The 27,594-nt window shown below is 48.3% G+C and overlaps 1 protein-coding gene across 1 annotated transcript in view; it reads left to right on the top strand.

Moving 5' to 3' along the window:
• The window catches only part of SPAG8 (sperm associated antigen 8), a 266,116-nt gene that overhangs the window by 60,601 nt on the left and 177,921 nt on the right, over positions 1-27,594 (top strand). Inside the window, exon 4 of the mRNA XM_078674430.1 lies at positions 5,098-5,143. Within this exon, the coding sequence (XP_078530556.1) occupies positions 5,098-5,143 (46 nt within the window). The remainder of the gene's footprint in view (positions 1-5,097; positions 5,144-27,594) is intronic.

The following is a 27,594-nucleotide window of genomic DNA, read 5'->3' as shown; positions in this document are numbered from 1 at the left end:
GGAAGTGGTTCCAGGGGAGCTTTCAGCTTCCCCCCTGTTTTCCCACTGGCTTGGCAGGTTACACACGTCCGACAGTAAGTGTCAGACGCCACTTTCATCTGAGGCCAGTAAAAGTGGGGGACAAGCCGAGCAAAGGTCTTGTCCTGACCTAAGTGTCCTGCCAAGGGAATTTCATGAGCCAATTCCAGCAGAAAGGCTTGGTACCGTTGCGGGACTACCAAGGCCCTTGATGAACCAGGTAAGGGTACCTTGGGTTCACAGTAGAGGAGACCATCCTCCCAGTAAATGTGGTAGTGTCCCGCAATGTCCCCTGCTGCCTGGGCCTCGGCCTGTCGCCTCAGTCCCTCAAGGGTAGGGCACTCCTTCTGGCCCTTACAGAACTCCTCCCTGGTAGGCCCTCCCTCCACATGCCACTCAGCAGGGATGGGTAGGTCCTCCAGGGAGACTACTTCCCCCTCCACGGACTCCTGGACCACCCCTGCAGGTGGCCGATCTGTCACATGGGGTGTGGAAGCCGAAGCAGGCTTCTCCTGTCTTCGGGTCTGTCCCTTTTTGGCAGCGGGCTGGGCCATTGTTCCAGGCTCCAACCCGGGCGAACTCCCCCTCTGGGCAGTCGCAGACCTTGTGCTTGCACAGGCCCAGTCAGGTGTACCCAGCATCTCTGAATACGTCCGGAATTCCACCTCTCTCCATGCATTGTGCTCCATGTCATTCCCCAGCATACAATCGACTGGCACGGCAGGGCTTACGGCAACTCGAAGTGAACCTGCAGCCCCTTCCCACTCAAAGGGAACCTCGGCCACAGGGTAGTGGCTCATTCTGCCGTCAGCCATCGCGGCGGGGTGGAGTACGTTGGGAATCACCTGCTCTGGAGACACCAGTTGACTTCTCACCATAGTCGTACTGGCTCCTGTATCTCTCAGAGCCTCCCCTCTCTGGCCATTGATGGTGATCCATTGCCCATACTTAGTAGTATTTCGGGGCACCTGGATCTTAGGAACCATCTCCCGTTCTCCCAGGGACACTAAGGTGACACCCGCCCACTCACCCCCCTTATCTAAGGGCAACTCCTCCCCGAGCGCTACACTAGCTACTCCCGGGGCTTTTCCTCCGGTGGGAGGGGGTGGTCTCTTTGGGCATCTGACATCTCCCTTATAATGTCCAACACCACCACACTCGAAGCAGTGGACAACCCTTGGCTGCTGGCTTTGGCCAGGATGAGGGTTTCTGGGCAGGTTAGCCTTAGGGGTGAAACCTGTTCCCTTTCCCTGGAAACTGTTTTGGGGACCTTTAGAGAACTCCCGTTTTTTATCTCCCCCTACTTCTTCTGGGGGGCGCCCTGTCCGGCCTTTTGGGAATCCCCTCCAGTCCCCTTTGAGGACACCCGGGTACTTGCCCAGATGTCCGCCTCCTCTGAAAGCTTCCGGGGATTGGTCAGCTTGCTGTCCACCAGGTGTTGACGCAGCTCGGGAAAACGTTTCTCGAGTAGATGCTCTTTAAGAAAAAGATCATACAACCCCCCATAATCCTTCACCTCACTGCCCTGTACCCAGCCCTCCAATGCCTTCCTCGCATAGTCCAGGAAATCCACCCAGTTCTGGGTGCTTAACTTGTGGCTCCCCCTGAACTTTTGGCGATACTTTTCCGGGGTTAGCCCAAACTTCCTGATCAATGCTAACTTCATGGTGGGGTAGTTGGTCTGCTCCTCCGGTTCTAAGGCTAACAAGGTGTCCCGACCGGTAGGAGGCATATATTTGTACAACCCACCCCCCCAGTGCTTCTCCTGGATCCCATGGGCTCTTAGGGAGACCTCATAGGCCGCCAGCCATTTGGCTATATCATCCCCCTGACTATAGCTGGCAACTATGTCCTTAGGCAAGTAGGGTATGGACTCCCTGGTTGGTTCTCTGGTTTCGCTGCCACCATTTGGAGAGTTGGCGAGTCCTAACTGTAGAGCCTTGAGTTCTAGCTCTTTTAGTCTAAGCTCATGAGTCATCCTCTGTTCCTCCCTCCCCTGTTCTAACCTGGCTAACTCCCACTTCAGCTTCCTTTTTTCCCTCCTGTCTGTTAGTTCAGCTTCGGTCAAGCTTCCTCCGGAGACACTACTGTCCCCCCTTGAGTAGGTCATTGGTCCTGGGAGTAGGTTTCCCACCTCTGGATGGAACAATCCCTCTACCTCTGTGACTGTGTCCCGGTCCGTCCGCTCTTTCTCCTCCTTCCCTTCTCCATGTGCTGCCACCCAAGCCCTCAAGCTGGTCTGGAGCTCCCCCTTCTTGGCACCCCGCTTAAAGAACACTCCCATCTGTTGACAAAAGTCCCTAAGCTGGGCCACAGAATAAGTGTCCAGTTCTTCCAACGCAAATTCCATTTTGCTAAAGGCAATGTAGGGACAAGCACACAAAAAGAATAGAGTTACAAGGGCAACCTGAAGCTACCTCCACCCCACCACCAGGAATAAATTTGGAAAAAGCAAAAGTAAAAATTAGGAAGTCCGCTAGGAGAAAACTCCAGGTGTAGGTTAGTGGATTACACTTAGTTACTGCAGAGTAATCGCAACCACAGTTTTCATCCCACCGCTAGACACCAATATGTTGGACCTAGAGTTGTCAGGTCACCTAGGGTAGCCTGGCCTAGGGTAAGACAGTAAATTACTAGAGGCACATGTGTAAAGGTTGTACACCACCCAGCAGTAACTCAATGCAATTCCACACAAAAATGACACTACACCAATCTTTGTGTAAAAATACGAGCTGTTTTATAAAATTCTTTTATAGATCTTTCTCAGTTGTTTGTATTTTAGCAATTAATTACACTGTACATCTTTACATTTTCCACAGCATCTCCTGTAACACTATGAAACTTCAGCTCAACCACCACTTAACATTTTAACTTCCCACAATGATTACATTAGGATGCACTGTCTTGATACTTTAGATTAATACCTCCCCTTTCCAAGATCGGCACTTACAAGTGATGGCCTGTTTGTACCCGGTTTCCAAGCACCAACGATTTAGCATCTACTTCTGAATTCCCCCAATAGGCGAATCCTAAGCATTAAATGAGATACAGATTAAATGGCATTCCATTTGGCAATTCGAACTAGAGTTACGAAACATCAATGGGATTGAGGAACTCCCCTCCCCTTTGCCTCAGTTACTAACGCGCTTGATAACTGTCTTATCCCTGGCAATGAAGAACAAGAGCCTTTGACAAGGGCTTCCCACAGTGGACCGCCAAGGTGTTCAAGTTATCAATACACTGCTCGCATCATAAATGCCCATCAATGTTTGTCTCTCCAAGTCAGCCCCGCAGCTCTAGCTAAGTTCACTCGGGCTCTGCCCCTGCCTCATCCAGCCTGTTTAGCGAGGGAAGACCGGCATCTAATTTCCAACTTCCCCGCCTTCCCTTAGAATCTCCTTACTTGCGGACAGCAGCGCTCGACTTTCCGCCTCTCCTCAGAATCTCACCAGGACTCGGTGAGCGAGCCTCTTGGCCAACTTTGAGAGGTCTGGGTGGAACTGCTGGGTCCGCGTCACGCTGTCTCCTCACTGAAGTGACCTCCGTCACCAGGCACACGCCGGGCCTGCGCAGGGGTGCAGCGTCTGAGGTGCAGGGCCGGCCTCCCCCTCTCGCTGGCGGCGATGTTCTTGGCAGGTTCCGCCCACCAGCGCTCGAAGCTCCGCGGACACTCCGCCCTCTCCCAGATGCTTCCGGACTCTACACAGTGAGTCTGCGCAAGGGAGTAGCGTCTGACAAGATTCGGCTCTTTGGCCTCACGATCGCCCCGTAGTGCAACCAAGGAGCGGCTACTCTGACACTACCAGGGTCACGATCAGGACTCCTCCACTTCGCTCAGCAGCGGTGCCCTCCCACTCAGAAGCGGGTCAAGGAGAGGATAAGGTCCACTTCCACTACCACCTGAACTTAACTGGTGAGAGTCAATTACGGGCAATGTCATGTACGGACCCAGGTAGAGTCTGGATCGCGTATTCCTTCCAATCCAGGCCTTGATTCTCACAAAGCTCAGGAATCCGGTAGTTTACTTCCACGCCAGATATAGTGGTAAGGAAGTCCCCACTCAGCAGGGCCAGGTCTATAGGAAAGGGGCAGCGACAGCAGAAGAGTAGCAACCCTCACACAGGAAGTCAACCCTCTAAGCTTCCTAACCCTCTTAACCCACAGCCTGCACTCCGACTGGTTCAGTGGCTACACAAAATGGCCACCGTGCCCCTAGCCTTTTATAGTCTGACCACTAAGGTTCCAGTAGAGTCCAGAAGGTTCTAGAAGACTCTATGTTAACCTATGGGGCTTTCCAGGGGATTGCAGTTGAAAACCACCATTTTGTAGATCTGAGTAAATTCCAGTCAGAAAAGGGCAGCTAGGCCTGAGGTAAAAGACTATGGGGGCAAAAGAGCATCTATCCCCCAGGTCAACACCATAAAAATCTAGTGGACACAAAAAGATGAAAAGGGTATGAGGGGCAAAAAGGGGGCTAAATAAATAATAGGAGGGGCTACGCAAAAGGCCAGACAGGTCTAACATAGGAGGAGAACCATAAGGAGATGAAGAACCATGGGGAGGAGAGTGGGAACCATAAGCAGTAGCTGGAGAACCATAGAAAGGTGAGAGAGAATCTTAGAAAGAAGAGAGAAGACTATAGGATGGAAAGTGAAAAAGATAGGAAGGTGAGAAGGACCATAGGTAGGAGAGGGAGAACCACAGGAAAGAGAGTGAAACAGATTTAGGAGGAAGGGGTGAAACATACAAAGATGATGTAGAACCATATGAAGCGGAGGGAGAGCCATGGAAACGAAAGGGAGAATCACAGGAAGGAGAGGGAGTCATAGGAAGGAAAGGAAACCAAAGGAAGGAGTGAGAAGACCACAGAAAGGAGTGAGAAGACCCTAGAAAGGAAAGAAACCCAAAGGAGGGGCAAGAAAACCATAGAAAGGAGTGGGAAGACCATAGGAAGGAAAGGAACCCAAAGGAGGAGAGAGAGAACCACAGAAAGGAAACCTAAAAGAGCAGAGCTATCATGAGCAAAGTCAGGACTTATGGTAACTGTTAATGTGGGTGTCTCTTCTTCTTTCATTACAGGAAAGCGGGAGCAGATGCTGCAGGAGTTTCTCTACAAGAAGTTCAGGTGAGCTCTTCTATATCCACCTATCTAGCTCCTAAAGGCCCAATATGTTGCTTCTTCAGCTGCTCTCCTTCGTGGTGCTGAACAGACCTTCTTTCCGTGGTTCAGGACCATCTCCAGGGCCCTTAGCAGCATTTCCCTCCAGAAGCCGGTGGTGTCGGTGTGGAGGTTCCCAGATATACCTCAGTGGTGGTGAGGGGGTGGGGGGGGGGCAATTGGTATTTTATTTTATTTTTACTTTGCTGTTCCCCTGCTTTTAGAAATCCCCTTACCTGCACTGTAATAGTGACTCCACCGCTGCTTGAGCGGGTCCGGTTCTCGGGGTAGGCTCCCTGACCAGTTGCCATCTTGGAGTGGGGTAGTCGCTGAGGTCCAGCTCCAGCGCGCGCCTGAGTGCGCAGAATCGGGGATGAGACGCCTATTTAAGGCGAGCTGCTCCCTGGTTCGCCCTGACAAGAAACGCTATTGCTGCTAGCGCTTGGCGCGTATTTACAAGCTTCGCTTTTTAAACGGTCCCGTTTGGTATTTTATTTTATTTTTACTTTGCTGTTCCCCTGCTTTTAGAAATCCCCTTACCTGCACTGTAATAGTGACTCCACCGCTGCTTGAGCGGGTCCGGTTCTCGGGGTAGGCTCCCTGACCAGTCGCCATCTTGGAGTGGGGTAGTCGCTGAGGTCCAGCTCCAGCGCGCGCCTGAGTGCGCAGAATCGGGGGTGAGACGCCTATTTAAAGCTCCCTGCTAAGTGCAGCGGTACCGCGCAGCGGGAACGCCTTCGCTTAGCCTGAGTCGTGCCAGAGTCCTGCCCGTCTGCGCCCGTCCGCGCTCGGACGCGCTGGTCCGGTGGTGACTCTGTTTTATTACATCTATGCACGATGCTCAGTTATACCAGGGAAGCCCTTTTGGCTGTCAACCACCATCTTCCATCTTGTGACAGATCCCGCGTCCACCCCTTGTGTGGCCCTTATCGATGCGCGTGCGGCTGGTGGCTGCTTGAAGCACCCGCCTCACTGGGGGCTATTGGAGTAAAGTCTGCTATCTGCAGCAACACTCCCCTGGACCATATTACTATCTGGAATCTGAATGTAAGGTCGTTAGTCAAACACCATCTGGACATAGCTGACCTTATGAGCAAGGAATCTCCTGACATATTTTGTATGACAGAGACCTGGCTTCAGGATTCCGACACAGCGGTCCTGAACCTGGCGTTTCCTCCTGAATATTCCACCTATACCCTTAATCGCTCTTCCAGGGGCGGAGGAGTAGCGCTTGCTGTAAAATCTTGCTACCCCTGTACCTGGAAAGTTCAAAACATCGCGGGCTGTGAAAGCGCCTTGTTTAAGGTTTCTGTTACACCTCACTTTACTTTCACAGGGTTGCTTATTTATCGCCCGCCGGGCAGCGATGTGGCGTTCCGAGAGGCTCTTCCTGAGGTAGTCAGTTCACTGGCAGTAGGGTGCGCCAACTTCTCCATCATTGGAGATTTGAACCTCCATTTTGACACCTTGGCCCTACCCTCAGTGAGTAGGCTGGGAGCTGATCTTGAGGCCCTTCAATTGGTCCAACTGGTCTCGGATTCCACCCATGTCGGGGGACATACCTTGGACCCCTTCTTTTCAAACTTAGGGGGGTAAAGGTGCCCCCCCCCCCTTCCCTTGCCTTGGACTGACCACTCGCTGGTGATGATTCACTGCCCACGCTTAGAGGCTCCTTTTAAGTCCTTGTTGCGAGCCTTGCCCAGGCGACGTTGGAGCAAATTAAAGCTGGAAGACTTTTACCGCCTCCTTACGGAAGACCCACTGGGCTTAGTGGAGGATGTGGAATCTGGTTATGACCATTTCTGCGAATGGGTAACCAGGGCCCTTGACTCCCTTATCCCGGTGATAATGAGTAAGTGCGGTTCTCGTGATCCCAGTCCCTGGTATAATGGTACTCTGCGCGCATTGAAAAGCTCCTGCAGACGTGCAGAGAGAGACTGGCGGAGAGCGTATGAGCAGAGCAAAAAAACCTTCTATATGGCCACTGTCAAGGTCTATCATCGAGCTGTTTGCAGAGCCCGGGCCGCTTTTTATGCTCTGGAATTTTGAAACAGCTCGAATCCGGTCAAAACCATCTTCAAGGCCCTTAAGGACCTGGTGGCAAAAAAGCCCGCTGCTGACACCATCTGCTCTAATGCCCATTGTGAAATGCTGGCGGCCTTTTTTCTGGAGAAGGTTCATTCCATCTACAGAGCCTTCCCTGCTGTTGGGCAGGCCGAGGTCAGGCCGTATACTGTGCCTGGACAGGCGGTGTTAGATTCCTTCCCCTGTCTTACGCCAGAGACTTTCAAGTCTGTGGCTCTTCGAGTCAAATCTGGGTCTCCGGCAGATCCACTCAAGCCAGTAATGTTTAGAGACTCGACATTCTCTCACCCGGTCCGCGATTTGATTAATATCTCGCTTACATCTGGCCGGGTGCCTTTGAAGTGGAAGCAGGCAGTAGTGATGCCCATTTTAAAGAAGCCATCTCTTGACCCCAGTAAATCGGAGAATTATCGTCCCATCTCACTGCTTCCGTGGCCAGCCAAGCTCGCGGAGAGGCATGTTAACACCGCCCTCACTGACCATCTGTCGCGCATTAACATTCTGGATGCCACGCAGAACGGTTTTCGTGCTGGCCACAGCACGGAGACAGCTCTCCTGTTTATGGTCGAGCATTTGAGGGCAGTGCTTGATGCAGGTCAAACGGCGGCGCTTATTCTGTTAGATCTGAGCGCCGCCTTTGACACTGTCTCGCATGATATCCTCCTGCAGCGCCTCGAGGAGGCAGGAGTGACTGGCACTGCACTTCAGTGGTTCCGTTCGTTCCTAGCGGATCGGTCCTTCTGTGTGGCTGCCCCGCCCTATCAGTCCAAATCCCATCCCCTGTTGTTTGGGGTCCCGCAGGGTTCCTCGCTGAGTCCCACGTTGTTCAACCTCTACGTGAGACCGCTGGCTGAGGTCATGAAGCTCTGCGGTTTGACTATGGTGTCATACGCAGATGATACTCAGCTAGCGGTCACGATCAGCGGGGACCCCGAGGCGGAGGCCCCCCGATTCAGGGACGGACTTCGGGCGGTGGCCAGTTGGATGACATCCAACTGTCTCCAACTGAACGCCAATAAAACAGAGGTGATGGTCTTCGGAAAGCGGACGGATCTCTGGGGAGATACCTGGTGGCCTTCCGAGTTGGGTCCCACTCCCACTCCGGTTTCGGAGATTAAAAATCTGGGGGTGTGGTTGGACCCCTCACTCAGCTTTGTTGGTCATACCAAAAGGACGGCAGCCTCCTGCTTTGGCATTCTGCGTAACTTGAGACCTGCACTCAAATATTTTGATGCCGCAACACGCCAACTTGTGGTTCAGGCGACGATACTGGCTCGGCTAGACTATGCCAACTCCCTCTTTATAAGGATAAATCAGGCCGAGCTGACTCGTCTCCAGCGAGTGCAAAACGCAGCAGCCAGAGCAGTTGTAGGCCTCCCCAGGTTCTGCTCGGTCTCTCGTACCCTGCGTACTCTTCACTGGCTGCCGATCAGGCAGCGGATTCACTTCAAGGTGCTCTGTTTAGCTTTTAAAATCTTAAAAGGCCCGTCTGCTCCCATATTGCATAATTTTCTGCGCCCATATATCCCAGGTCGTTCCCTCCGCTCCTCGGATCACGAATTGGCAGTAGCCCCACGCTTCAATCGTTGTCGAGCTGGGGGACGGTCCTTCAAGGTGCGGGCAGTAGCTCTGTGGAACGCATTGCCTCGCGAAATTCGGACCCTTGCCGACCTGTCTTCCTATCGCAAGGCCGTTAAGACTCTTCTGTTTCCTTAGCCCTGTTAAAACCCGAAATTTTAAATAAATCTGTTCCTTGGTTATGTTGTGTGGCTTTCTTGTCGGGCGCCGGGACGCTCCTTCGCTGGAGCAGCTGCGCGCATTACAAATACCACTAACATAACATAACATAACTGGATAAATGGGCTTACTGCTGTCCACAAACAGGGCAAATATACACAAGCTACAGACCCCCAGTACGCCACTCCTGCTGGACTCCAGAGGATGGAGCATCCCTTGCAGACGCCCACACATGAACGGTTTCCATGTCACAAGGCAGGTTCCAAGATATAAAACTTCTGGCGGCTGGTATGTGTAGTTGAGCTTATATAGCGCACAGCTACCCGCAGTGGGTTTCCCGGCGCTTGCTTAGGGAACCCTTCCTGGTATTCCCCTGTGAGATAGCAGGGTATCCACAAGGTGAAAGTCAGGCATCCCGCCGCGAGGGGCCGTTGTGGAGATTAAGCAAGCTATTGCCCAGAGTCGCAGAGTGTGAACCCCTGAGTCGAGGAGGCACCGGGGCGAGAATTATCAAGTCCGTGGAATTTTTAGCCCTAGACCCCGCCGAGGCGGGGAATTGAACCCTGGTCCAGGACCGATCTCAGCTTCCGGGTCTGCTGCCTCTAACCCCTGAGCCACACTTCTCCACAATATGAGAAATATCACAACTGACTGGTTGTGAAGTCCCGAGCACTCCTCTCACTGCACTGCTGAACTCTCACCACCATTTAGGTCCCAAAACTTGAAATTTGGGTCAAGGACTTGACCTGGTGTACTGCAAGCGCTGAAGAATATTCCTTATTTATACCTCAAAAACACAAGACGCAGAGGTATTTGGGAACCGGTTTGTTCCAAGGGCTGCTGTAAGATATAAATAGATGATATTATATTGCACAATATGAAGCAGATATACCCAGTTGTCGATTCTCAGATCTAAGGCCTTGTCAAGATGGAATAGAGCACTTAGGGTTGGATGTACAAAGGTACCTTGCAGTCGCAAAGCCTGCTATTTGTAGGCTTTTTTTATGGACAAACCCCATTTTCGATTTGGTAACACCTTACTGGTTCACAAAATGGGTTCGCAAACCCGTAACGAATCAGTATTGGGAGTTAAGTGTTTATGGCATCCCTTTTAAATACCAATTCTTTAGAGTATGTATCAATGCTTTACAACTGAAACCTTACAAAACTGTGAATTTATACCAACACCTCAAAGGAGGTGTTCACTCATTCACAAATGGAGAGGGGTCCTACCCTTTGTGAATTTATAAAAAAAGGTTTTGGGGGGAGTAGGCTGTGGTCCTCTGGATTACTGCCCACTCTCAAACAATGGAACAAGAAAATCACTTTAAGGAAAAAGGGATGTATTTAAAAGTAAAGTTGACTTTATTTAAAATGCAATCATAGACAGGGTGGTCTGTAGACCCCGGTATGTCACCATCCCTGTGTTGGAAGCCAACTGCAGGGAGTTTTAATGTATGACTTATCTCTTAAATATTCTGATTGCGACCCACTATTATTAATGGTTTTGTGAAAATATCATGAAAATATCATATACTAACCTCTGTCCCATGTGTGATGTTGTCTTTCTACAAAACAATTTTGAGTTGTATTTTTCTTTTCTTTTCTTTGTGGTTAATCAATAAATGAAATGGATATACAGGATTGATGTTTGATAATCAGACACACTTTGCCATAGTTGCGAACATTTGAAAACAATTTCTAGGAACACTTTGCATCACAGCTATCAATTACTTGCGTGAAATTTTACTACACCCACTGCCCCAAAGCTCCGCCCAACGCACATACTTAGCATAATTTATTTTGCCTGCTTATCATAGTGCAGATTATAGCGTCTACTCAATAAAAAGAGAATTGCAGGGAATTGAGATGGGAATTTCAAATTTAAAGCCAAAATAAGTGAGTTGGAAAAATTATCCCATTCAGTTGCATTGGAATTTGGAGAATTTTTCCAACTCGGCTACTTTGGCCTAAAGTCTGAAATTCCCATCACAATTCCCTGCAAGACACTTGGCAGGGCTATAAGTGCAATTGCCGGGACTGTCCCAAGATAGTGAATTTTCCGGGACAGTCTCTAACTTGCCGGGTCTGCCCTGACAGAAACGGGACAGTTGGCAGCTATGACTTTGCCCTCATCGTGTAATGCCGTTAGTATACTTTAGGAATAACGCAGCTGGACGGTGGCTGAACCAAGCAAGGCGGATTTATCAGTAAAGTGAGGAGAGAGAATGTTTCCAGGGAGGATTTATAAAAAAAATTCCAAGTCTCTGTAACATTCTCAGCAGTTGGTAGCACTTACTCTCAAAGCATGTTGGCTAGCGCTGGTCCTCAGCACGCCGTTGCCAATCCTTTATTGATATTTGTATGGATCTGGCTGTATATTTCTGAAAGCTTCAAAGAGACCTGAGACTACCGTCTGTGAGAAGATCTAATTCATCGACGGAAATACTCCTGCCCTTCTACTGCACCCCGTGAACCCTTCCCACAAGCCTGCCCTCCTTTCCCTGACTACGGTTCAAACACCCCCCTTACAAACCACCTTCACCCACCCCCATAGGACCACTTCCCTCGTCAGGCCACTCCTATGCATAAAACCTGTGATATAGGATCATCAGTACCTGTACTACATAGTACTCATGTAGTCTGTGGTACCTGTACTATGAGCGTGTGATACTCTCCCTAAGAGTCCACAGTACCTGTGCTAGGAATTTGTAGTACTTATGCTATACGCCTGCAGAAGCTGCACCATGAGCCCATGGCACTTGAACTAGGAGTCCAAAGTACTTCTGCTTTGAGTCCTGCGGTACCTGTACTACGAACCTGTGGTCCCTGCGCTGTGAGTCTACAGTACCTGTGCTTTGAGCCTGCAGTACCGGTGTTTTGAGTCTTTTATTACCTGTGCTTTGAGTCTTTTATTACCTGTGCATTGAGTCTACAGTACCTGTACTTTGAGTCTACAGTACCTGTGCTTTGAGTCTACAGTACCTGTACTTTGAGTCTACAGTACCTGTGCTTTGAGTCCTCTGTACCTGTGCTTTGAGTCCTCTGTACCTGTGCTTTGAGTCCTCTGTACCTGTGCTTTGAGTCTACAGTACCTGTGCTTTGAGTCTGCAGTACCTGTGCTTTGAGTCTGCAGTACATGTGCTTTGAGTCTGCAGTACCTGTGCTTTGAGTCTCCAGTACCTGTGCTTGGAGTCTGCAGTACCTGTGCTTTGAGTCTCCAGTACCTGTGCTTTGAGTCTCCAGTACCTGTGCTTTGAGTGTACAGTACCTGTGCTTTGAGTCTCCAGTACCTGTGCTTTGAGTCTCCAGTACCAGTGCTTTGAGTCTACAGTACCTGTGCTTTGAGTCTACAGTACCTGTGCTTTGAGTCTACAGTACCTGAGCTTTGAGTCTACAGTACCTGTGCTTTGAGTCTGCAGTACCTGTGCTTTGAGTCTGCAGTACCTGTGCTTTGAGTCTGCAGTACCTGTGCTTTGAGTCTGCAGTACCTGTGCTTTGAGTCCGCAGTACCTCTGCTTTGAGTCTGCAGTACCTGTGCTTTGAGTCTGCAGTACCTGTGCTTTGAGTCTACAGTACCTGTGCTTTGAGTCTACAGTACCTGAGCTTTGAGTCTGCAGTACCTGTGCTTTGAGTCTGCAGTACCTGTGCTTTGAGTATGCAGTACCTGTGCTTTGAGTCCGCAGTACCTGTGCCTTGAGTCTGCAGTACCTGTGCTTTGAGTCTGCGGTACCTGTGCTTTGAGTCTGCGGTACCTGTGCTTTGAGTCTGCAGTACCTGTGCTTTGAGTCTGCAGTACCTGAGCTTTGAGTCTGCAGTACCTGTGCTTTGAGTCTGCAGTACCTGTGCTTTGAGTCTGCAGTACCTGTGCTTTGAGTCCGCAGTACCTGTGCCTTGAGTCTGCAGTACCTGTGCTTTGAGTCTGCGGTACCTGTGCTTTGAGTCTGCGGTACCTGTGCTTTGAGTCTGCAGTACCTGTGCTTTGAGTCCGCAGTACCTCTGCTTTGAGTCTGCAGTACCTGTGCTTTGAGTCTGCAGTACCTGTGCTTTGAGTCTGCAGTACCTGTGCTTTGAGTCTGCAGTTCCTGTGCTTTGAGTCTGCAGTTCCTGTGCTTTGAGTCTGCAGTACCTGTGCTTTGAGTCTTTTATTACCTGTGCTTTGAGTCTTTTATTACCTGTGCTTTGAGTCTACAGTACCTGTGCTTTGAGTCTGCAGTACCTGTGCTTTGAGTCTGCAGTACCTGTGCTTTGAGTCTGCAGTACCTGTGCTTTGAGTCTGCAGTACCTGTGCTTTGAGTCCGCAGTACCTCTGCTTTGAGTCTGCAGTACCTGTGCTTTGAGTCTGCAGTACCTGTGCTTTGAGTCTGCAGTACCTGTGCTTTGAGTCTACAGTACCTGTGCTTTGAGTCTACAGTACCTGTGCTTTGAGTCTACAGTACCTGTGCTTTGAGTCTACAGTACCTGTGCTTTGAGTCTACAGTACCTGTGCTTTGAGTCTGCAGTACCTGTGCTTGGAGTCTGCAGTACCTGTGCTTTGAGTCTGCAGTACCTGTGCTTTGAGTCCTCTGTACCTGTGCTTTGGGTCTACAGTACCTGTGCTTTGAGTCCACAGTACCTGTGCTTTGAGTCTGCAGTACCTGTGCTTTGAGTCTGCAGTACCTGTGCTTTGAGTCCGCAGTACCTCTGCTTTGAGTCTGCAGTACCTGTGCTTTGAGTCTGCAGTACCTGTGCTTTGAGTCCACAGTACCTGTGCTTTGAGTCTGCAGTACCTGTGCTTTGAGTGTACAGTACCTGTACTTTGAGTCCACAGTACCTGTGCTTTGAGTCTGCAGTACCTGTGCTTTGAGTCTTTTATTACCTGTGCTTTGAGTCTACAGTACCTGTGCTTTGAGTCTACAGTACCTGTGCTTTGAGTCCGCAGTACCTGTGCTTTGAGTCTACAGTACCTGTGCTTTGAGTCTACAGTACCTGTGCTTTGAGTCTGCAGTACCTGTGCTTTGAGTCTTTTATTACCTGTGCTTTGAGTCTACAGTACCTGTGCTTTGAGTCTACAGTACCTGTGCTTTGAGTCTGCAGTACCTGTGCTTTGAGTCTGCAGTACCTGTGCTTTGAGTCTTTTATTACCTGTGCTTTGAGTGTACAGTACCTGTGCTTTGAGTCTACAGTACCTGTGCTTTGAGTCTGCAGTACCTGTGCTTTGAGTCTACAGTACCTGTGCTTTGAGTCTGCTGTTCCTGTGCTTTGAGTCTTTTATTACCTGTGCTTTGAGTCTACAGTACCTGTGGTTTGAGTCTTTTATTACCTGTGCTTTGAGTCTTTTATTACCTGTGCTTTGAGTCTACAGTACCTGTGCTTTGAGTCTACAGTACCTGTGCTTTGAGTCTGTAGTACCTGTACTTTGAGTCTGTAGTACCTGTGCTTTGAGTCTGCAGTACCTGTGCTTTGAGTCTACAGTACCTGTGCTTGGAGTCTGCAGTACCTGTGCTTTGAGTCTTTTATTACCTGTGCTTTGAGTCTGCAGTACCTGTGCTATGAGTCTGCAGTACCTGTGCTATGAGTCTACAGTACCTGTGCTTTGAGTCTACAGTACCTGTGCTTTGAGTCTACAGTACCTGTGCTTTGAGTCTGCAGTACCTGTGCTTTGAGTCTTTTATTACCTGTGCTTTGAGTCTACAGTACCTGTGCTTTGAGTCTACAGTACCTGTGCTTTGAGTCTGCAGTACCTGTGCTTTGAGTCTGCAGTACCTGTGCTTTGAGTCTTTTATTACCTGTGCTTTGAGTGTACAGTACCTGTGCTTTGAGTCTGCAGTACCTGTACTTTGAGTCTACAGTACCTGTGCTTTGAGTCTGCTGTTCCTGTGCTTTGAGTCTTTTATTACCTGTGCTTTGAGTCTACAGTACCTGTGGTTTGAGTCTTTTATTACCTGTGCTTTGAGTCTTTTATTACCTGTGCTTTGAGTCTACAGTACCTGTGCTTTGAGTCTACAGTACCTGTGCTTTGAGTCTGTAGTACCTGTACTTTGAGTCTGTAGTACCTGTGCTTTGAGTCTGCAGTACCTGTGCTTTGAGTCTACAGTACCTGTGCTTGGAGTCTGCAGTACCTGTGCTTTGAGTCTTTTATTACCTGTGCTTTGAGTCTGCAGTACCTGTGCTATGAGTCTACAGTACCTGTGCTTTGAGTCTGCAGTACCTGTGCTTTGAGTCTGCAGTACCTGTGCTTTGAGTCTACAGTACCTGTGCTTTGAGTCTGCAGTACCTGTGCTTTGAGTCCACAGTACCTGTGCTTTGAGTCTTTTATTACCTTGCTTTGAGTCTGCAGTACCTGTGCTTTGAGTCTTTTATTACCTGTGCTTTGAGTCTGCAGTACCTGTGCTTTGAGTCTTTTATTACCTGTGCTTTGAGTCTACAGTACCTGTGCTATGAGTCTACAGTACCTGTGCTTTGAGTCTGCAGTACCTGTGCTTTGAGTCTGCAGTACCTGTGCTTTGAGTCTACAGTACCTGTGCTTTGAGTCTGCAGTACCTGTGCTATGAGTCTACAGTACCTGAGCTTTGAGTCTACAGTACCTGTGCTTTGAGTCTGCAGTACCTGTGCTTTGAGTCTGCAGTACCTGTGCTTTGAGTCTACAGTACCTGTTTTGAGTCTGCAGTACCTGTGCTTTGAGTCTACAGTACCTGTACTTTGAGTCTACAGTACCTGTGCTTTGAGTCTACAGTACCTGTTTTGAGTCTGCAGTACCTGTGCTTTGAGTCTACAGTACCTGTACTTTGATTCCACAGTACCTGTGCTTTGAGTCTACAGTACCTGTTTTGAGTCTGCAGTACCTGTGCTTTGAGTCTACAGTACCTGTACTTTGAGTCTACAGTACCTGTGCTTTAAATCTACAGTACCTGTACTTTGAGTCCACAGTACCTGTGCTTTGAGTCTACAGTACCTGTGCTTTGAGTCTGCAGTACCTGTGCTTTGAGTCTGCAGTACCTGTGCTTTGAGTCTTTTATTACCTGTGCTTTGAGTCTTTTATTACCTGTGCTTTGAGTCTACAGTACCTGTGCTTTGAGTCCGCAGTACCTGTACTTTGAGTCCACAGTACCTGTGCTTTGAGTCTGCAGTACCTGTGCTTTGAATCTACAGTACCTGTACTTTGAGTCTGCAGTACCTGTGCTTTGAGTCTTTTATTACCTGTGCTTTGAGTCTACAGTACCTGTGCTTTGAGTCTGCAGTACCTGTGCTTTGAATCTACAGTACCTGTACTTTGAGTCTGCAGTACCTGTGCTTTGAGTCTTTTATTACCTGTGCTTTGAGTCTACAGTACCTGTGCTTTGAGTCTGCAGTACCTGTGCTTTGAGTCTGCAGTACCTGTGCTTTGAGTCTTTTATTACCTGTGCTTTGAGTCTACAGTACCTGTGCTTTGAGTCTACAGTACCTGTGCTTTGAGTCTGCAGTACCTGTGCTTTGAGTCTTCAGTACCTGTGCTTTGAGTCTTCAGTACCTGTGCTTTGAGTCTTCAGTACCTGTGCTTTGAGTCTACAGTACCTGTGCTTTGAGTCTGCAGTACCTGTGCTTTGAGTCTGCTGTTCCTGGGCTAAGAGTCTGCAGTACCTGTGCTTTGAGTCTGCAGTACCTGTGCTTTGAGTCTACAGTACCTGTGCTTTGAGTCTACAGTACCTGTGCTTTGAGTCTGCAGTACCTGTGCTTTGAGTCTGCAGTACCTGTGCTTTGAGTCTACAGTACCTGTGCTTTGAGTCTACAGTACCTGTGCTTTGAGTCTGCAGTACCTGTGCTTTGAGTCTACAGTACCTGTGCTTTGAGTCCGCAGTACCTGTGCTTTGAGTCTGCAGTACCTGTGCTTTGAGTCTGCTGTTCCTGTGCTTTGAGTCCGCAGTACCTGTGCTATGAGTCTACAGTACCTGTGCTTTGAGTCTGCAGTACCTGTGCTTTGAGTCTTTTATTACCTGTGCTTTGAGTCTTTTATTACCTGTGCTTTGAGTCTGCAGTACCTGTGCTTTGAGTCTTTTATTACCTGTGCTTTGAGTCTGCAGTACCTGTGCTTTGAGTCTACGGTACCTGTGCTTTGAGTCTGCAGTACCTGTGCTTTGAGTCTGCAGTACCTGTGCTTTGAGTCTACAGTACCTGTGTTTTGAGTCTGCAGTACCTGTATTTTGAGTCTGCAGTACCTGTGCTTTGAGTCCGCAGTACCTGTACTTTGAGTCCACAGTACCTGTGCTTTGAGTCTACAGTACCTGTGTTTTGAGTCTGCAGTACCTGTGCTTTGAGTCCGCAGTACCTGTACTTTGAGTCTACAGTACCTGTGCTTTGAGTCTACAGTACCTGTACTTTGAGTCTACAGTACCTGTGCTTTAAATCTACAGTACCTGTACTTTGAGTCCACAGTACCTGTGCTTTGAGTCTGCAGTACCTGTGCTTTGAGTCTGCAGTACCTGTACTTTGAGTCTACAGTACCTGTGCTTTAAATCTACAGTACCTGTACTTTGAGTCCACAGTACCTGTGCTTTGAGTCTGCAGTACCTGTGCTTTGAGTCTGCAGTACCTGTGCTTTGAGTCTACAGTACCTGTGCTTTGAGTCTACAGTACCTGTGCTTTGAGTCTACAGTACCTGTGCTTTGAGTCTGCAGTACCTGTGCTTGGAGTCTCCAGTACCTGTGCTTTGAGTCTACAGTACCTGTGCTTTGAGTCTACAGTACCTGTGCTTTGAGTCTGCAGTACCTGTGCTTGGAGTCTCCAGTACCTGTGCTATGAGTCTACAGTACCTGTGTTTTGAGTCTGCAGTACCTGTGCTTTGAGTCTGCAGTACCTGTGCTTTGAGTCTGCAGTACCTGTGCTTTGAGTCTACAGTACCTGTGCTTTGAGTCTACAGTACCTGTGCTTTGAGTCTGCAGTACCTGTGCTTTGAGTCTACAATACCTGTGCTTTGAGTCTGCAGTACCTGTGCTTGGAGTCTCCAGTACCTGTGCTATGAGTCTACAGTACCTGTGTTTTGAGTCTGCAGTACCTGTGCTTTGAGTCTACAGTACCTGTGCTTTGAGTCTACAGTACCTGTGCTTTAAATCTACAGTACCTGTACTTTGAGTCCACAGTACCTGTGCTTTGAGTCTACAGTACCTGTGCTTTGAGTCTGCAGTACCTGTGCTTTGAGTCTGCAGTACCTGTGCTTTGAGTCTTTTATTACCTGTGCTTTGAGTCTTTTATTACCTGTGCTTTGAGTCTACAGTACCTGTGCTTTGAGTCCGCAGTACCTGTACTTTGAGTCCACAGTACCTGTGCTTTGAGTCTGCAGTACCTGTGCTTTGAGTCTTTTATTACCTGTGCTTTGAGTCTACAGTACCTGTGCTTTGAGTCTGCAGTACCTGTGCTTTGAATCTACAGTACCTGTACTTTGAGTCCACAGTACCTGTGCTTTGAGTCTGCAGTACCTGTGCTTTGAGTCTTTTATTACCTGTGCTTTGAGTCTACAGTACCTGTGCTTTGAGTCCGCAGTACCTGTGCTTTGAGTCTGCAGTACCTGTGCTTTGAGTCTGCTGTACCTGTGCTTTGAGTCTGCAGTACCTGTGCTTTGAGTCTTCAGTACCTGTGCTTTGAGTCTTCAGTACCTGTGCTTTGAGTCTTCAGTACCTGTGCTTTGAGTCTACAGTACCTGTGCTTTGAGTCCGCAGTACCTGTGCTTTGAGTCTACAGTACCTGTGCTTTGAGTCTGCAGTACCTGTGCTTTGAGTCTTTTATTACCTGTGCTTTGAGTCTACAGTACCTGTGCTTTGAGTCTGCAGTACCTGTGCTTTGAATCTACAGTACCTGTACTTTGAGTCCACAGTACCTGTGCTTTGAGTCTGCAGTACCTGTGCTTTGAGTCTTTTATTACCTGTGCTTTGAGTCTACAGTACCTGTGCTTTGAGTCCGCAGTACCTGTGCTTTGAGTCTGCAGTACCTGTGCTTTGAGTCTGCTGTACCTGTGCTTTGAGTCTGCAGTACCTGTGCTTTGAGTCTACGGTACCTGTGCTTTGAGTCTGCAGTACCTGTGCTTTGAGTCCGCAGTACCTGTGCTTTGAGTCTGCAGTACCTGTGCTTTGAGTCTGCTGTTCCTGGGCTAAGAGTCTGCAGTACCTGTGCTTTGAGTCTGCAGTACCTGTGCTTTGAGTCTACAGTACCTGTGCTTTGAGTCTACAGTACCTGTGCTTTGAGTCTGCAGTACCTGTGCTTTGAGTCTGCAGTACCTGTGCTTTGAGTCTACAGTACCTGTGCTTTGAGTCTACAGTACCTGTGCTTTGAGTCTGCAGTACCTGTGCTTTGAGTCTACAGTACCTGTGCTTTGAGTCCGCAGTACCTGTGCTTTGAGTCTGCAGTACCTGTGCTTTGAGTCTGCTGTTCCTGTGCTTTGAGTCCGCAGTACCTGTGCTATGAGTCTACAGTACCTGTGCTTTGAGTCTGCAGTACCTGTGCTTTGAGTCTTTTATTACCTGTGCTTTGAGTCTTTTATTACCTGTGCTTTGAGTCTGCAGTACCTGTGCTTTGAGTCTTTTATTACCTGTGCTTTGAGTCTGCAGTACCTGTGCTTTGAGTCTACGGTACCTGTGCTTTGAGTCTGCAGTACCTGTGCTTTGAGTCTGCAGTACCTGTGCTTTGAGTCTACAGTACCTGTGTTTTGAGTCTGCAGTACCTGTATTTTGAGTCTGCAGTACCTGTGCTTTGAGTCCGCAGTACCTGTACTTTGAGTCCACAGTACCTGTGCTTTGAGTCTACAGTACCTGTGTTTTGAGTCTGCAGTACCTGTGCTTTGAGTCCGCAGTACCTGTACTTTGAGTCTACAGTACCTGTGCTTTGAGTCTACAGTACCTGTACTTTGAGTCTACAGTACCTGTGCTTTAAATCTACAGTACCTGTACTTTGAGTCCACAGTACCTGTGCTTTGAGTCTGCAGTACCTGTGCTTTGAGTCTGCAGTACCTGTACTTTGAGTCTACAGTACCTGTGCTTTAAATCTACAGTACCTGTACTTTGAGTCCACAGTACCTGTGCTTTGAGTCTGCAGTACCTGTGCTTTGAGTCTGCAGTACCTGTGCTTTGAGTCTGCAGTACCTGTGCTTTGAGTCTGCAGTACCTGTGCTTTGAGTCTACAGTACCTGTGCTTTGAGTCTACAGTACCTGTGCTTTGAGTCTACAGTACCTGTGCTTTGAGTCTGCAGTACCTGTGCTTGGAGTCTCCAGTACCTGTGCTTTGAGTCTACAGTACCTGTGCTTTGAGTCTACAGTACCTGTGCTTTGAGTCTGCAGTACCTGTGCTTGGAGTCTCCAGTACCTGTGCTATGAGTCTACAGTACCTGTGTTTTGAGTCTGCAGTACCTGTGCTTTGAGTCTGCAGTACCTGTGCTTTGAGTCTGCAGTACCTGTGCTTTGAGTCTACAGTACCTGTGCTTTGAGTCTACAGTACCTGTGCTTTGAGTCTGCAGTACCTGTGCTTTGAGTCTACAATACCTGTGCTTTGAGTCTGCAGTACCTGTGCTTGGAGTCTCCAGTACCTGTGCTATGAGTCTACAGTACCTGTGTTTTGAGTCTGCAGTACCTGTGCTTTGAGTCTACAGTACCTGTGCTTTGAGTCTACAGTACCTGTGCTTTAAATCTACAGTACCTGTACTTTGAGTCCACAGTACCTGTGCTTTGAGTCTACAGTACCTGTGCTTTGACTCTGCAGTACCTGTGCTTTGAGTCTGCAGTACCTGTGCTTTGAGTCTTTTATTACCTGTGCTTTGAGTCTTTTATTACCTGTGCTTTGAGTCTACAGTACCTGTGCTTTGAGTCCGCAGTACCTGTACTTTGAGTCCACAGTACCTGTGCTTTGAGTCTGCAGTACCTGTGCTTTGAGTCTTTTATTACCTGTGCTTTGAGTCTACAGTACCTGTGCTTTGAGTCTGCAGTACCTGTGCTTTGAATCTACAGTACCTGTACTTTGAGTCCACAGTACCTGTGCTTTGAGTCTGCAGTACCTGTGCTTTGAGTCTTTTATTACCTGTGCTTTGAGTCTACAGTACCTGTGCTTTGAGTCCGCAGTACCTGTGCTTTGAGTCTGCAGTACCTGTGCTTTGAGTCTGCTGTACCTGTGCTTTGAGTCTGCAGTACCTGTGCTTTGAGTCTACGGTACCTGTGCTTTGAGTCTGCAGTACCTGTGCTTTGAGTCTGCAGTACCTGTGCTTTGAGTCTGCTGTTCCTGTGCTTTGAGTCCGCAGTACCTGTGCTATGAGTCTACAGTACCTGTGCTTTGAGTCTGCAGTACCTGTGCTTTGAGTCTTTTATTACCTGTGCTTTGAGTCTTTTATTACCTGTGCTTTGAGTCTGCAGTACCTGTGCTTTGAGTCTTTTATTACCTGTGCTTTGAGTCTGCAGTACCTGTGCTTTGAGTCTACGGTACCTGTGCTTTGAGTCTGCAGTACCTGTGCTTTGAGTCTGCAGTACCTGTGCTTTGAGTCTGCAGTACCTGTACTTTGAGTCTACAGTACCTGTGCTTTGAGTCTACAGTACCTGTGTTTTGAGTCTGCAGTACCTGTGTTTTGAGTCTGCAGTACCTGTGCTTTGAGTCCGCAGTACCTGTACTTTGAGTCCACAGTACCTGTGCTTTGAGTCTACAGTACCTGTGTTTTGAGTCTGCAGTACCTGTGCTTTGAGTCTACAGTACCTGTACTTTGAGTCTACAGTACCTGTGCTTTAAATCTACAGTACCTGTACTTTGAGTCCACAGTACCTGTGCTTTGAGTCTGCAGTACCTGTGCTTTGAGTCTGCAGTACCTGTGCTTTGAGTCTGCAGTACCTGTGCTTTGAGTCTGCAGTACCTGTGCTTTGAGTCTGCAGTACCTGTGCTTTGAGTCTACAGTACCTGTGCTTTGAGTCTGCAGTACCTGTACTTGGAGTCTCCAGTACCTGTGCTATGAGTCTACAGTACCTGTGCTTTGAGTCTACAGTACCTGTGCTTTGAGTCTTTTATTACCTGTGCTTTGAGTCTGCAGTACCTGTGCTATGAGTCTACAGTACCTGTGCTTTGAGTGTACAGTACCTGTGCTTTGAGTCTACAGTACCTGTGCTTTGAGTCTGCAGTACCTGTGCTTTGAGTCTGCAGTACCTGTACTTTGAGTCTGCGGTACCTGTGCTTGGAGTCTACAGTACCTGTGCTATGAGTCTACAGTACCTGTGCTTTGAGTCTACAGTACCTGTGCTTTGAGTCTACAGTACCTGTGCTTTGAGTCTGCAGTACCTGTGCTTGGAGTCTACAGTACCTGTGCTTTGAGTCTGCTGTTCCTGTGCTTTGAGTCCGCAGTACCTGTGCTATGAGTCTACAGTACCTGTGCTTTGAGTCTGCAGTACCTGTGCTTTGAGTCTGCAGTACCTGTGCTTTGAGTCTGCTGTTCCTGTGCTTTGAGTCCGCAGTACCTGTGCTATGAGTCTACAGTACCTGTGCTTTGAGTCTACAGTACCTGTGCTTTGAGTCTACAGTACCTGTGCTTTGAGTCCGCAGTACCTGTACTTTGAGTCCACAGTACCTGTGCTTTGAGTCTGCAGTACCTGTGCTTTGAGTCTTTTATTACCTGTGCTTTGAGTCTGCAGTACCTGTGCTTTGAGTCTTTTATTACCTGTGCTTTGAGTCTGCAGTACCTGTGCTTTGAGTCTACGGTACCTGTGCTTTGAGTCTGCTGTTCCTGTGCTTTGAGTCTGCTGTTCCTGTGCTTTGAGTCTACAGTACCTGTGCTTTGAGTCTGCAGTACCTGTGCTTTGAGTCTGCAGTACCTGTGCTTTGAGTCTGCAGTACCTGTGCTTTGAGTCTGCAGTACCTGTGCTTTGAGTCTGCTGTTCCTGTGCTTTGAGTCCGCAGTACCTGTGCTATGAGTCTACAGTACCTGTGCTTTGAGTCTGCAGTACCTGTGCTTTGAGTCTTTTATTACCTGTGCTTTGAGTCTTTTATTACCTGTGCTTTGAGTCTGCAGTACCTGTGCTTTGAGTCTTTTATTACCTGTGCTTTGAGTCTGCAGTACCTGTGCTTTGAGTCTACGGTACCTGTGCTTTGAGTCTGCAGTACCTGTGCTTTGAGTCTGCAGTACCTGTGCTTTGAGTCTACAGTACCTGTGTTTTGAGTCTGCAGTACCTGTGTTTTGAGTCTGCAGTACCTGTGCTTTGAGTCCGCAGTACCTGTACTTTGAGTCCACAGTACCTGTGCTTTGAGTCTACAGTACCTGTGTTTTGAGTCTGCAGTACCTGTGCTTTGAGTCTACAGTACCTGTACTTTGAGTCTACAGTACCTGTGCTTTAAATCTACAGTACCTGTACTTTGAGTCCACAGTACCTGTGCTTTGAGTCTGCAGTACCTGTGCTTTGAGTCTGCAGTACCTGTGCTTTGAGTCTTTTATTACCTGTGCTTTGAGTCTGCAGTACCTGTGCTTTGAGTCTGCAGTACCTGTGCTTTGAGTCTTTTATTACCTGTGCTTTGAGTCCGCAGTACCTGTGCTTTGAGTCTACATTACCTGTGTTTTGAGTCTGCAGTACCTGTGCTTTGAGTCTACAGTACCTGTACTTTGAGTCTACAGTACCTGTGCTTTAAATCTACAGTACCTGTACTTTGAGTCCACAGTACCTGTGCTTTGAGTCTACAGTACCTGTGTTTTGAGTCTGCAGTACCTGTGCTTTGAGTCTGCAGTACCTGTGCTTTGAGTCTTTTATTACCTGTGCTTTGAGTCTTTTATTACCTGTGCTTTGAGTCTACAGTACCTGTGCTTTGAGTCTACAGTACCTGTGCTTTGAGTCTACAGTACCTGTGCTTTGAGTGTACAGTACCTGTGCTTTGAGTCTACAGTACCTGTGCTTTGAGTCTACAGTACCTGTGCTTTGAGTCTACAGTACCTGTGCTTTGAGTCCGCAGTACCTGTGCTTTGAGTCCGCAGTACCTGTGCTTTGAGTCTACAGTACCTGTGCTTTGAGTCTGCAGTACCTGTGCTTTGAGTCTTTTATTACCTGTGCTTTGAGTCTTTTATTACCTGTGCTTTGAGTCTTTTATTACCTGTGCTTTGAGTCTGCAGTACCTGTGCTTTGAGTCTGCAGTACCTGTGCTTTGAGTCTTTTATTACCTGTGCTTTGAGTCCGCAGTACCTGTGCTTTGATTCTACAGTACCTGTGCTTTGAGTCTACATTACCTGTGTTTTGAGTCTACATTACCAGTGTTTTGAGTCTGCAGTACCTGTGCTTTGAGTCTACAGTACCTGTGCTTTAAATCTACAGTACCTGTACTTTGAGTCCACAGTACCTGTGTTTTGAGTCTACATTACCTGTGTTTTGAGTCTGCAGTACCTGTGCTTTGAGTCTACAGTACCTGTACTTTGAGTCTGCAGTACCTGTGCTTTGATTCTACAGTACCTGTGCTTTGAGTCTACAGTACCTGTACTTTGAGTCTGCAGTACCTGTGCTTTGAGTCTGCAGTACCTGTGCTTTGAGTCTGCAGTACCTGTGCTTTGATTCTACAGTACCTGTGCTTTGAGTCTACATTACCTGTGTTTTGAGTCTACATTACCTGTGTTTTGAGTCTGCAGTACCTGTGCTTTGAGTCTACAGTACCTGTACTTTGAGTCTACCGTACCTGTGCTTTAAATCTACAGTACCTGTACTTTGAGTCCACAGTACCTGTGCTTTGAGTCTACATTACCTGTGTTTTGAGTCTGCAGTACCTGTGCTTTGAGTCTACAGTACCTGTACTTTGAGTCTACAGTACCTGTGCTTTGAGTCTACATTACCTGTGTTTTGAGTCTACATTACCTGTGCTTTGAGTCTACAGTACCTGTGCTTTGAGTCTGCAGTACCTGTGCTTTGAGTCTGCAGTACCTGTACTTTGAGTCTACAGTACCTGTGCTTTGAGTCTGCAGTACCTGTACTTTGAGTCTACAGTACCTGTGCTTTGAGTCTGCAGTACCTGTGCTTTGAGTCTGCAGTACCTGTGCTTTGAGTCTGCAGTACCTGTGCTTTAAATCTACAGTACCTGTACTTTGAGTCCACAGTACCTGTGCTTTGAGTCTGCAGTACCTGTGCTTTGAGTCTTTTATTACCTGTGCTTTGAGTCTACAGTACCTGTGCTTTGAGTCCGCAGTACCTGTACTTTGAGTCTACAGTACCTGTGCTTTGAGTCTGCAGTACCTGTACTTTGAGTCCACAGTACCTGTGCTTTGAGTCTGCAGTACCTGTGCTTTGAGTCTTTTATTACCTGTGCTTTGAGTCTACAGTACCTGTGCTAAGAGTCTGCAGTACCTGTGCTAAGAGTCTGCAGTACCTGTGCTTTGAGTCTGCAGTACCTGTGCTAAGAGTCTGCAGTACCTGTGCTAAGAGTCTGCAGTACCTGTGCTTTGAGTCTGCAGTACCTGTGCTTTGAGTCTGCAGTACCTGTGCTTTGAGTCTACAGTACCTGTGCTTTGAGTCTACAGTACCTGTACTAAGAGTCTGCAGTACCTGTGCTTTGAGTCTGCAGTACCTGTGCTTTGAGTCTGCAGTACCTGTGCTTTGAGTCTGCAGTACCTGTGCTTTGAGTCTGCAGTACCTGTGCTTTGAGTCTGCAGTACCTGTGCTTTGAGTCTGCAGTACCTGTGCTTTGAGTCTGCAGTACCTGTGCTTTGAGTCTGCAGTACCTGTGCTTTGAGTGTACAGTACCTGTGCTTTGAGTGTACAGTACCTGTGCTTTGAGTCTACAGTACCTGTGCTTTGAGTCTGCAGTACCTGTGCTTTGAGTCTGCAGTACCTGTGCTTTGAGTCTGCAGTACCTGTGCTTTGAGTCTGCAGTACCTGTGCTTTGAGTCTGCAGTACCTGTGCTTTGAGTCTGCAGTACCTGTGCTTTGAGTCTGCAGTACCTGTGCTTTGAGTCTACAGTACCTGTGCTTTGAGTCTGCAGTACCTGTGCTTTGAGTCTGCAGTACCTGTGCTTTGAGTCTGCAGTACCTGTGCTTTGAGTCTACAGTACCTGTGCTTTGAGTCTACAGTACCTGTGCTTTGAGTCTGCAGTACCTGTGCTTTGAGTCTACAGTACCTGTGCTTTGAGTCTGCAGTACCTGTGCTTTGAGTCTACAGTACCTGCGCTTTGGGTCTACAGTACCTGTGCTTTGAGTCTGCAGTACCTGTGCTTTGGGTCTAGAGTACCTGTGCTTTGAGTCTACAGTACCTGTGCTAAGAGTCTACAGTACCTGTGCTTTGAGTCTGCAGTACCTGTGCTTTGGGTCTACAGTACCTGTGCTTTGAGTCTACAGTACCTGTGCTTTGAGTCTGCAGTACCTGTGCTTTGAGTCTACAGTACCTGTGCTTTGAGTCTGCAGTACCTGTGCTTTGAGTCTGCAGTACCTGTGCTTTGAGTCTGCAGTACCTGTGCTTTGAGTCTGCAGTACCTGTGCTAAGAGTCTGCAGTACCTGTGCTAAGAGTCTGCAGTACCTGTGCTTTGAGTCTGCAGTACCTGTGCTTTGAGTCCGCAGTACCTGTGCTTTGAGTCTGCAGTACCTGTGCTTTGAATCTACAGTACCTGTGCTTTGAGTCTGCAGTACCTGTGCTTTGAGTCCGCAGTACCTGTGCTTTGAGTCTACAGTACCTGTGCTTTGAGTCTGCAATACCTGTGCTTTGAGTCTTTTATTACCTGTGCTTTGAGTCTTTTATTACCTGTGCTTTGAGTCTTTTATTACCTGTGCTTTGAGTCTGCAGTACCTGTGCTTTGAGTCCGCAGTACCTGTACTTTGAGTCTGCTGTACCTGTGCTTTGAGTCTGTAGTACCTGTGCTTTGAGTCTACAGTACCTGTGCTTTGAGTCTACAGTACCTGTGCTTTGAGTCTACAGTACCTGTGCTTTGAGTCTACAGTACCTGTGCTTTGAGTCTACCGTACTTGTGCTTTGAGTCTGCAGTACCTGTGCTTTGAGTCTGCAGTACCTGTGATTTGAGTCTGCAGTACCTGTGCTTTGAGTCTACAGTACCTGTGCTTTGAGTCTACAGTACCTGTGCTTTGAGTCTGCAGTACCTGTGCTTTGAGTCTACAGTACCTGTGCTATGAGTCTACAGTACCTGTGCTTTGAGTCTACAGTACCTGTGCTATGAGTCTACAGTACCTGTGCTTTGAGTCTACAGTACCTGTGCTATGAGTCTACAGTACCTGTGCTTTGAGTCTACAGTACCTGTGCTTTGAGTCTGCAGTGTAGGAGAGTAGGGTCTGCTATCCTATGGTCACCCCAAATTTTTGCTTTTTGCTTCACTGGTTTATGACTTAATGTGGCTGTGGGCCTGCTAATCAGACCCACAGCCTGCTGTTCTCTCTCTAAATTGTAACCCATGTACTTTAGGTGCATAACGAAATTGGAACTGGTTCACCTTATTGGCCCCTGTAACAGTGTACCCAGGGACCCAGGGCATAGGTGCTTCCAAGGCCTACCAGGGGCTGCAGCATGCATTGTGCCACCCCTGGCCTGGCCTCCATATTTGACACAACTGGCTGATCACTCAGCTGGGGTAAGTCGGTGTAACCACCCCTTACTTAGGTGTAGTATGCCTATACCTAACCTAAAGTGGACACATATGTTCCTATCAGCCACTCCTATG

This window comes from Lissotriton helveticus, chromosome 2_1, assembly GCF_964261635.1.
Source record: "Lissotriton helveticus chromosome 2_1, aLisHel1.1, whole genome shotgun sequence".
In the NCBI taxonomy this organism is placed as follows: Eukaryota; Metazoa; Chordata; class Amphibia; order Caudata; family Salamandridae; genus Lissotriton; species Lissotriton helveticus.
This window is presented reverse-complemented; position numbering and strand designations above follow the sequence as displayed.